Source organism: Microtus ochrogaster, linkage group LG3 (assembly GCF_000317375.1).
Source record: "Microtus ochrogaster isolate Prairie Vole_2 linkage group LG3, MicOch1.0, whole genome shotgun sequence".
NCBI lineage: Eukaryota > Metazoa > Chordata > Mammalia > Rodentia > Cricetidae > Microtus > Microtus ochrogaster.
Window position 1 is genome coordinate 28,476,222 of NC_022029.1, and position 11,019 is coordinate 28,487,240.

The 11,019-nt window shown below is 41.9% G+C and overlaps 1 protein-coding gene across 5 annotated transcripts in view; it reads left to right on the forward strand.

Annotated features, from left to right (window-relative positions):
• Nucleotides 1–11,019, forward strand: part of Akap8l (A-kinase anchoring protein 8 like) — a 35,923-nt gene that overhangs the window by 2,375 nt on the left and 22,529 nt on the right. For all 5 annotated transcript variants that reach the window (XM_005360699.3, XM_005360700.3, XM_005360701.3 and 2 more), the window contains exon 2: nucleotides 5,427–5,501. In XM_005360699.3, coding sequence (XP_005360756.1) covers nucleotides 5,427–5,501 — 75 coding nt within the window. The remainder of the gene's footprint in view (nucleotides 1–5,426; nucleotides 5,502–11,019) is intronic.

Sequence of the window (11,019 nt, forward strand, 5' to 3'; positions counted from 1 at the left end):
AGCTCTCTGCAAGAGCAGTGCATTCAACTTTGGAACCCATCTCTAGTATGAAATGGGAAGGATGGGAACAGGAGAAAAACTGCAGGAAAAAAATCTCGAATCAGCCCTTCAAATGTCTGACGTAGACTGGTCTTTTTATAGAACACTTATCTCACAGTATCACTGTGTTCGTGATGCCACAAGTACTGTAGCTGGTGGTTCTGGGCCAGATTACATTTAAGGTGACAGTTGTCGCCCCCACCTCCAGCATGACTCAAGCTCCTGTATCTGGCAAATTAATTCTAGCTATGGTTGTTTGCCACATGGATTGCTCTGTAGGGCCATAAGAAGAACCCTAACAATATGGCATCTGTTTTTCTGCAGACTAGAAATAATCCAAGAAAGAACATACCAGAAGTCACAAAAGTCAGTCATTTCTACATGACTTAGTGATCACACCAGCTACCTTTGTTTCTCTGGAGTGGGGGTGGGGGAGACTACATCATCTCAGGAAGGCAGAATCATTGCAGTTCATCTCAGAGGTGGTTTATCAGCATCCTTCTCCATCTCTCTATATTTGCAGCACTGGGGATGCAACCTCAGGGCTTTCTGCATACCTGACAAGTACTCAATGTGTGTGTGTGTGTGTGTGTGTGTGTCTGTCTGTCTGTCTGTCTGTCTGTCTGGTATCAGAGATACGGGTTTGCCCCACCTGTCAGTCCCTATCTTTAGGTTTTTGGTGGTTTTTTTTTTTTTGTGTGTGTGTGTGTGTGTGTTTTGGTTCAAGGAGGAAATAAGACTCTCTTATGAGTAAACATAAACCCATTGGGGACTGAAAAGAAGACTCAGAGGTTTAGAGCACTGGCTACTGCTCTTCCAGAGGTCCTATGTTCAATTCCCAACAACCACCCATGAGATCTGGTGCACTCTTTTGGCATGCAGGCAATGCAGGCAGAACACTGTGTACATACTAAATAAATAACTCTTAAAAAAATAAATCATTTGCTCTGCAGTTTTCTTACTGAACTTAGAATGTGTGTCTGTCACTATGTAGTGTTTCATTATAGTTGCTGTATACTCAGGCTTCTGTATCTGTGAGCTCTGTTTGTGGGTTCAGTCCATAGAGGATTGAAAATATTTTGGGAAGGATGTATCTCTACTAATATCTCTACTAACAATGTACAGACTGCTTGCCATTTTGCATTGAATAATAAACAGTATGACTTTATGTGTAATTTACATCATGCTAAGTCTTTTTTTCACACACACACACACACACACACATACACACACACACACGGTGACCTCTCTCTCTCTCTCACACACACACCCATGCTAAGTCTTATAAGTAATTAAAGATAACTTAAAACATACAGTGGGCATTTTATTTTTTTAAAAAAATCCATTTAACTTTATTTTATATGCATTGATATAACAGTGTCAGATTCTCTGGAACTGGAGTGTCAGACAGTTGTGAGCTGCCATGTGGGTGCTGGGAACTGAACCCAGGTCCTCCAGAACAGCCAATGCTCATAACCACTGAACCATCTCTCCAGTCCCTACAGTGGGCATTTTATAAAAGGGACTTCAGCATTTGTGAATTTCCTTTCTTTGAGTGAGAGGGCCTGTTCTGGAATAAGTCCCCAACAGATAGCTGACAACTGTACTTAAATGTGTTTAAACTTGTATGTGCCAAGCCTGGGAGCACAGGCTTGTAATTCGAACATCTGCAAGGGTTACAGAGTGAATTTGAAACCTGTCTGGGCAACTAAGCAAATATATCTCAAAATGCAAAGTAAATTAAAAAGAGGACTGGAGATACAGTACAGTGATGGAGCGCTTGCCTAGTAATCTACCCACCACACCATCGTGCATACCTGTAATCCCAGCATTTGGGAGATGGAAACAGAGTAAGGCTTTGAGGTTATGTACCTACACCCTACTTGGCAAACCAAATCAGGGCTGGAGATATGGCTCAGTAGTGGAGTCCAGGTCCCTGAATTAGATCCTTACCCCGGGCAGGAGGTGGGAGGGACACCTTGAAAAGAAAGCATATTACATAGTTGGCTGTGATAATCTATATCTGTAGTTCCAGCTATTATAGCTCAAGCAATGTAGTGAGACTGCAAAAAATTACCATATTTATGTAATATACATAAAGCCTGGGGGCATTTTGGTGGCAGTGCTGTTATAGTCATAAAGAAAAAAGTGGGTAGAATACATTATCCTGATTATTTTCTATAGGTGAACTCCCCCGTGAATATTTTTGTATTTAGTGTGTGTATGTATACATATGTATACAGGTGTGGTGTAAAACAGAGGTCAACTTTGATGTCATTTTTCTAGTGCCAGCTACTGTGTTTTTCGTTTTGTTTCATTTTTTTGTTTTTTGTTTTTTTTTAGCAGGGTCTCATTAGCCTAGAACTTCCTGATTGCACTGAGCAGACTGGTAAACAAGCCCAAGGACTCACCTGGTCGTCCTCCCCAGGGAACTGTTCCACCATCCCTTGGGTATATACCCCTGTGGGTATGGGGCTGATACTCAGGTCTCCATGCTTGGGCAGCAAGCACTTTACTGAGCTATTTCTCCAGCCTTGCTTTCAGTGACTTTGCTGTTTTGTTTATTTAAAATTTTATTTTATTTATATGTATCTCTGTGCATTTATGTTTATGTGTTTGTGTAAGTATATCAGATATGTGTGTATGAACGTGCCACTGGAGACCAAAAGCGGACATTAGATCCCTTGGAGCTGGAGTTAACAGATGTGTGTGAGCTGCCTGAAATGGGTTTTATGATATGACCCTTGTCCTCATGATTGAACAGCAGTTTCTCTTAAATCCTAAGCCATCTGTCCAGCCCCTCTATGTCTGTGCACCACTATATGGATGCCTGCCCCCCCTTTTTTTTTGTTTTTTTGAGACAGGGTTTCTCTGTAGCTTTTAGAGCCTGTAACTGGAACTAGCTCTTGTAGCCCAGGCTGGTCTCGAACTCACAGAGACTCACCTGCCTCTGCCTCCCGAGTGCTGGGATTAAAGGTGTGCACTACTACCACCCGGCGTGAATGCCTGCTCTTAGGAGTGTGTCAGATCCATAAAACTATAGTTACAGATAATTGTGAGCCACCCCATGTGTTTTTGGATTAAACCCCTGTTCTCTGAAAGAACAGGCAGTACTCATAACCACTAAGCCATCCCTCCCATCATCCCCTCACCTCAGTGTTTCGTATAGACAGTTATTAAATCATCAGTACTTGAAATTTAAGCATCTTGGGAAGGCTCTGGACCTCTGGGGGAAAAACTAATTGAACACAACCTCTTTAGGGAGACTAGCAAAGAGTCAGTCTGTGTATTTGTATTTGTGTTTTCTCCTTCCTCAAAACCAGACTCTATTCCTTCCATGGACAGTAAAGCTGAAGCTGAGTCCACAGCTTTCTTATTTGGAGCCCTTGCACCTGGATGTATTTGGAATTCCAGCTTGAAAAAGCATGGTGTCTTCTCCTGGGGTCAGGGTACCCTGTAATTAAATACACTGGGGACTAGGATATAGCTTAGTGATACATTGTTGACATATCAGAGGGATCATCCCAAGGACCACAAAGCATAAGCCTTATTAATTTTGAACCACATTCATAACAGTATCCATTCTTCCAGGTCCCAGTGTGCATTTGCTCACATTTGCAAAGGGTTCTTGCATGTTCATGAAGTGTAGTCAAGTGATTTATCTGACTTCATCCCTGTTGTTTGCTGCCTAGCTCTACTCTGTCCTGTCACAGGCCAAAGAAGAACAGGCTTCTCTGTTCGTTAACCAATAAAAGCAACACATATACAAAAGGACTTCCCACACCATATCCCCAGTTCCAAGAGTCCTTGATTTGCAGAACTTTTTGGACTTGAAAAGGACATACCTTTTAAGAACTTTGAACAGGGAATGGGATCAGCATACTGGCTTCGATGAGGATGATATGAGATGTAGCTAAAGCATCCACCAAGGAAGCACTTGTTCAGTGTTCAGTGCTGGCTGTTGTTGCTATGGGGTTTTTTTTTGGGGAGGGGGCAGTATCTCACTCTGTATTCCAGTGGCTTGAACTCATGGCAGTCTGCCTCATGAGTGCTGGTTCTTAGGCTGCAAACCTTCTACTGAACAACTATAGAAGAATTTGTACCAGATGGATGGTATTTAACATATGTTTTTGTTGGAAATGTTGTTTTTGTTGAAAACACTATCATTAATTTTGTTATGGGCTTAGTGGTTCTTAATCATTATTTCAACACTAAGTGTAAAAAGATATACAGGATATTAGACAAGACCCCTCTATTTAAATTAGGCATGCCTAGAACTCAACAATCCTCCTGCCTCCGCTGTATAGGGTTACAGGTGTACGTGTGTAGCTTCATAGTGACTGCTGCAGAGTGGGTGAGTGTCCGAGTATCCCTTATCCAAATGCTTATGACCTAAAGTACTTTCAGATTTTTTTTTTTGATTTTGGAATATCCCTAATGATGCCTTGGGTAGGGCTCAAGACTAAACAGTAAATCATTATGTGTCACATGCACCTTGTACAAATAACCTGAAGGTTTTTGTTTTGGTTAGTTTTATTTTTGAAACAGGGTCTCACTGTGTAGCCCTGACTGACTTGAAACTTTTATGTAGACCAGTGGCCTTGAACTATAAAAGATCTCTGTCAGGAAAAAGAACTCATCACTCTATCCTCAGTCTCCAGAGTGATGAGTTCAAGATCAGCTCAGAGTACATACAGAGATATGTCTTTAAAAAGCTAGGGAATGCCAGGTGGTGGTGGTGCACGCCTTTAATCCCAGCACTCAGGAGGTAGAGGTAGGCAGATCTCTGTGAGTCAAGGCCAGCTTGGAGGCTTATGCTTGTAATACCTAGTACCTAGGAGACTGAGACAGGAAATATGAGACAAGTTTTGAGAGAGTGAAACCTATCTCAAAAAACAAAATAGCCAGGCAAGGAGACAAGATTTTTTAACATCAACATAATTTTAAAACTAACCCTGCTTTTGTTTGAAATGAAAGTAACTGAATGATAATTTAGGTTCTCATTCACCACAATAGGCTAGAAACTTAAATGTTTATACTTTTTATGTAGTCCTTGTAGCAAGTTAGACATGACTGTCTTTCCATTGGTTGTTTTCAGAGGTTTACTTAAAGTATGGAATCTTGCTGGACAGTGGTGGCACACACCTTTAATCCCAGCACTCAGGAGGCACAGGCAGGTAGATCTCTGTGAGTTTGAGGCTAGCCTGGTCTGCAGAGTGAGTTTTAGGACAGGCTCCAAATCTACACAGAGAGACCTTATCTGGAATCTACAGGTTTTAGAAGCTTCTCAGCTGAAGGCTAGTCTCTATTGAAATGAAATATTGTCTTAGTTGCTTTGCTGTGGCTGGTTTGGGGAAATTAACCACCTTGTGCATACATTTATTTAGGTTTTGTCCAAGGATCCGAAACCACTTTGCAGTCCACATACTCTGACTCCAGCGCCCAGCCCACCTGTGATTATGGTAAGTGTGGCCCTGGTGGGAACCAGAGTGTTTTCTGCCTTCTGCTTGGTTACAACTGACTTTGCTGTCACACTGTCTTGCTTAACTAAATCCAGACTGATAAATGTATACATTTATCATTTATTTATTGCCTACATGTATTGTGGTCCATTTGAATAGCTTGTGCTTCTTTGGGGGCAATCTGTAAATGTAAATCTGTGTTGCAGTCAGATTGACTTTTTCACATTTTGTGAAAGTAATATTGTTCTTGCCCAGAGATACAGCTTCAGCAAATCTTGAGGATCTGGGAAGAAGCCAACCAGAGCCCAGCAGTGTTTAACTGTTGTCTACAAAATTTTCAGTAGAGAACAATACAATTGATTTACAAAATAAAATTTGCAAAAAAAAATAGTGCTTTAAGAACATTTATGATTTTTGTGTTGAGTACATTCAGAGCCATCTTCTGCTGAATGCAACTGAAAAAATTGATGGAGGAGAGGCCACGCTGTTCTTTCAGCACCCCCAGGGTCTTGGCAGTAGCCTGTCATGGAAGAACCTGACATGTCCTACTGTCTAGCTGCATTTCAGAGATTGCAGCTAGGCTAGGCCAGTGGACACACATCGAAGGGAATTTCCAATTGATAAATCAACTGTGAACAAACAGAAGTAGCCACCCAGTGAGTGCAGGTACTGCTGCTCTGTTGCCAGTGCAGCTAGTCTCTGGAGTTGTTCCCTTCTTTCACAATGGGGGTCCTACTGAGCCGTCTCACTGCCCTGTTTCCCTCCCTCCCTTTCCCTTTGTTTCCATTTATCATGTATGTGTATGTGCCACTGCATGCAGTTCTCTCCTTCTACCTCTATGTGGCTTCCAGAATGAAACTCAGGTTAGTCTGCTGGATTGCCTCTATCCATTGAAAATCAATTGAAATCTATTATTATTACTGAAGTCTCTGTTCTCTTCCAGTCGCCTATTCTGTATTCATTATTGGGTAATATAAGTCTTGAAATCTGTAAGTCTTGAGTCCCATGGATTTGTACTTTTATTTTAACTTTTTGACAGTTTTCTTTTTTAGATTTAATTGTGTTTATTTTATGTGTGTGGGTGTTTTGCCTACATGTGTGTCTGTGCACCATATGTGTGCAGTGCCCATGGAAGGAAGGCATCAGATTCTATAGAAATGGACAGATGGTTATTAGTTACCATGTGGGTGCTGAGAGGGTCGTATATAAGAACAGCAAGTGTTCTTAACTGCTGAGTTATTGCTTCAGCTCCTGGATTTATTTTTTCTTTTCTTTTCTCTGATATTTTTGTTCGTGTTTTGAGGCAGGGATTCAGGGGGGGTCTCACCCTTTAGCCTGCTGGCGTGGAACTCAAAGAGGATCCACCTGCCTCTGCCTCCTGAATGCTAGGATTAAAGGTTTGTACCACCTTCCTTTCTTTTTTATTGTTTGTTTTGTTGGGGTTTTTTTTTAAGACAGAGTTTCTCTGTGTAGCTGTGGCTGTCCTGGAACTCTTTTTTTTTGTTTTGTTTTTTTGTTCTTGTTTTTTGTTTTTCGAGACAGGGTTTCTTTGTAGCTATTGGAGCCTGTCCCGGAACTAGCTCTTGTAGACCAGGCTGGCCTCGAACTCACAGAGATCCACCTGCCTCTGCTTCCCGAGTGCTGGGATTAAAGGCATGCACCAACACTGCCTGTCCTGTCCTGTCCTGGAACTCTTATATAGACCAGGCTGTCTTCAAAGTCACAGACAATCACCTTTATCTGCTTCCCAAGTGCTGGAATTACAGGCATTTGCCACATATCTGGCTGGTTTGTTTTTTTTTTTTTTAACGCTTTTTAAAAAATTGTTAGTGCTGGAAAGATGGCTCAGTGCTTAAGAGTACTGCCTACCTGTCCAAAGATCCTGAGTTCAATTTCCAACAACCCACACGGTGACTCACAGCCATCTGTAATGTGTTCTGATGCCCTTTTCCGGCCTGCAGGCATACATGGAGGCAGAACCACTGTATATATAATAAATAAATCTTTTAAAAAAATTGTCTTGCTTACAATTTGCTTGCTTTTGTGCATAAAAATTTAAAATCATTTCATCTTTTTTTTATCAAAATAAATCCTGAAGAGATTTTTGTTTTGTTTTGATACAGGGTCTCATTATGTAACCCTGTCTGGATTGGAACTTGATATATAGGCCAGACTGGCTTTAAACTCACAGATTTGCCTGCTTCTGCCTAGTAATATTTTGTTGTTGTTGTTGTTGTTTTTTGTTTTGTTTTGTTTTTTCGAGACAGGGTTTCTCTGCGGCTTTGGAGCCTGTCCTGGAACTAGCTCTGTAGACCAGGCTGGTCTCAAACTCACAGAGATCCGCCTGCCTCTGCCTCCCGAGTGCTGGGATTAAAGGCGTGCGCCACCATCGCCCGGCTCCTGCCTAGTAATATTAAAGGCATTTTGTACCACCATTTTTAGTCATACTTTGACTTTTTAATTAATTTCTTTTTATTTTTAAAATTTAATTTATATGAATGTTTTACCTACATTTATATTTGTGTATCACTTATGTGCCTGGTGCTCTTAGAAGACAGGAGAGGACATTGACTCCCCTAGTACTGGAGTTACATCATAAATTCTGTGTTGATATCTACCCTTGTATTAGTTAGGATTTTTTTAAAGGATCAGGACTAATTGTGTGTGCTTGTGCTTGTGCTTGTGTATGTGTACATATTAAAAAAGGGGTTTATTAGAGTGGTTTATAGGCTGTGGTCCCAGCAATCCAACAATGGCTGTCTCCTGTTGGAAATATCAAGAATTTGGTAGTGTCCACAAGACTGGATGTCTCAGCAGTCCTGGAAGATTCCTAGGGAACTGCTGGTCTCCAGTCTGCACTGGTCTCCTGAAGAATGTTCTTAAACCAGTGAAGGAATGCCTCAGCAACAGGATAGATGAACTTGCCAGCGAGAGTGAGGGGAAGCAGGCAAAAAGCAAAAGCTTCCTTCTTCCATGTCCTTTTATGTGGGCTGCCATCACAAGGCGTGACTCACATTTAGGGTAAATTCACACCTCAAATGATCCAGGCAAGAAAAATCCCTCAGAGGCTACCCAGCTGCTTGGGTTTTAGTTGATTCCAGATGTCAAGTCCAGGTGATAGCCGACCTTAGCCATCACAACCTGGTATCTCACTGCGCAGGTAGATTATAGTCTTTAATGGTATCCAGTAGAGCATGTTCAACTTGGTCTATTGGTGTCTCTTCCTGTGGTTCTGTCCTCTTTTTGAGACAGGATCTTGTTTTGTATCAACAGATGGCATGGAACTTTGTGTCAGTCCTCCTGACTGTCCTTCCTCAATGCTGAGTTTATAGGTGTAGAGGACCATACTCTACTTCCTTTTAAAATTTTTTCTGCTAGCCAAGAGTAGTGGCACAAGCCTTTCATCAGTACTTGGGAAACAAAGGTAGGCAGATCTCTGTGAGGTTCGAGGTCAGCATGGTCTATGTAGCAGGGTAACCAGGGCTACATCGTGAGACCCTGTCTCAAAAATAACTATGCTAGGTGGCATTGGCATTTGCCATTAATCCCAGTATTGGGGAAGCAGGGGCAGGTGGATCTCTGAGTTTGAGGTCAGCTTGGTCTACAGAGCAAGTTCCAGGACAACTAGGGCTACACAGCAACCCTGCCTCAAAAACCAATATGTACACACATACATACAGTTTCTTTTGTCATCCATGAACTCATTCCCTGTGGACAAAGTCAGTAGAAATGCTTTTTCTGAAGTGTCAGGTCTGTGGACACACATTCTAGGTCCAACTTCCTTTCTGCCCCCACTCCTGAAAATCCATCAGAGAGTTGCCTTCATTCCAGGTATAGCAACTAGCATATAGTGAATGCTTGCCCAAAGGGACTCCTGTAGCCTGTGTAGACATTAAACTTGTGATCCTTCCAAATAAATGTGATTGTAGGCCTGTGCTTAACATCTGGTGGCAATCCTGTCGTGGGGGTCATTTGTCTGTCTTGGAAATGTAAAGAAGTCGTCCACTGACTCACTCCCACTACCTTCCCTGTGCTTCCTCACTTGGTTCTGGTATCTCCTTGATAGCTAAACCCTTGATGATACTTACAGCCTGCCCCACAAACAGAGTTCAAATGTGTTTGTGCTTGCCTCCCAAACCTTCTTCCTGAGAGCTGATGTCCACTGTTTCTGGTATTGTTAATCAACGCTGTGGCCAGGCTCTGATTCTCCTTGTGACTCTGCTGACCTTTCTTGCCTGTGGACATGACTCCTGGATCACTCTTCTTTATAAGGTCTTTCTCTTCCATATGTTCTCTAAACAGCAAGCTGCATTCTAGTATGAACAACATCTAGGAGTTGGGTTGCTCTGAGATACTTGCTGCACAGGCACAAGGTTTGGGTTTCCCCATCCAGAGAGGATGTTTGCTTTCTGAGCTCTCATGCTACAGATTATTAAATGTAGTAGTCTTCTAGAATTTCTTAGCTGGTCTCAATCATCTTCCCATTTTGTTGTATATAGCCCAAATGTAGATGGTTTCCTGTTATCAGGGGTTTCTGTCTGGTTCTCACATTTGCTAAGTCCCAAAAAAATCACACAGAGGTCTACATTAGCTATAAACTGATTGGCCTAGTAGCTCAGACTTCTTATTAAACCTTATAACTTATATTAGTTATATAACTTACATTATTTATATCTGTTTGCCACGTGTCTCGGTACCTTATTCAGCGAGGCAGTCACATCTTGCTTCTTCTGTGGCTGGGTCAGGACGGCAGACCAAGCTTTCCTCTTCCCAGAATTCTCTGTTCTCATTGACCACCTCTACTTCCTGTCTTGTCCCACCTATACTTCCTGCCTGGCTACTGGCCAATCAGCGTTTATTTAAAATATAATTGACAGAATACAGACCATTGTCCCACACCATTTCCTTTTAATTTCCCCATTTCTCTGTCATTCACTAGCTGTCTTCTCACTGTGGTTTAGTTTCCTGCCCAAGGTTAAGTATAGTTTGTCTGTCAGTGGAGCAGAGATAGCATGCACTAGGAGTTGACTGGGGCTCTCCACAGAGGGACTAGCAGAGGCATCTGTGCTTGTGTCCCTCTGGGGAATCCCATTGACTCAGTTCTCATGTGACTTTTGCACCTTTGGACTTCACTCTCCTAAAGGTATGGATTTTTACTACATGTGATCAGATTTAGAGTACATTTAGTTTATGATTCAGATTGTTCTTTTCTAAGCTAGGGGTTATGCTTTCCCAACACAGTGTTTTGTTTTTTGTTTTGTTTTGAGACAGTTTTAAAAAAATCTGATACAGTCTCATAGCCTGGAACTTCCTGTGTAGACCTTGACGACCTTGAATTCACAGAGTTCTGCCTGCCTCTGTCCCCTGAGATTTTTTTTTTGATTTTTTTTTTTTTTTGGTTTTTCTTTTTTTTTTTTTTTTTTTACGTAGGATAGCCTTTTATTCTGAGAGCACAGCCACAGCTGTGCTGACAGTTCCCACTCCCCCATGTCCGAGAGGCGAGCACTTCCTGCTCCAG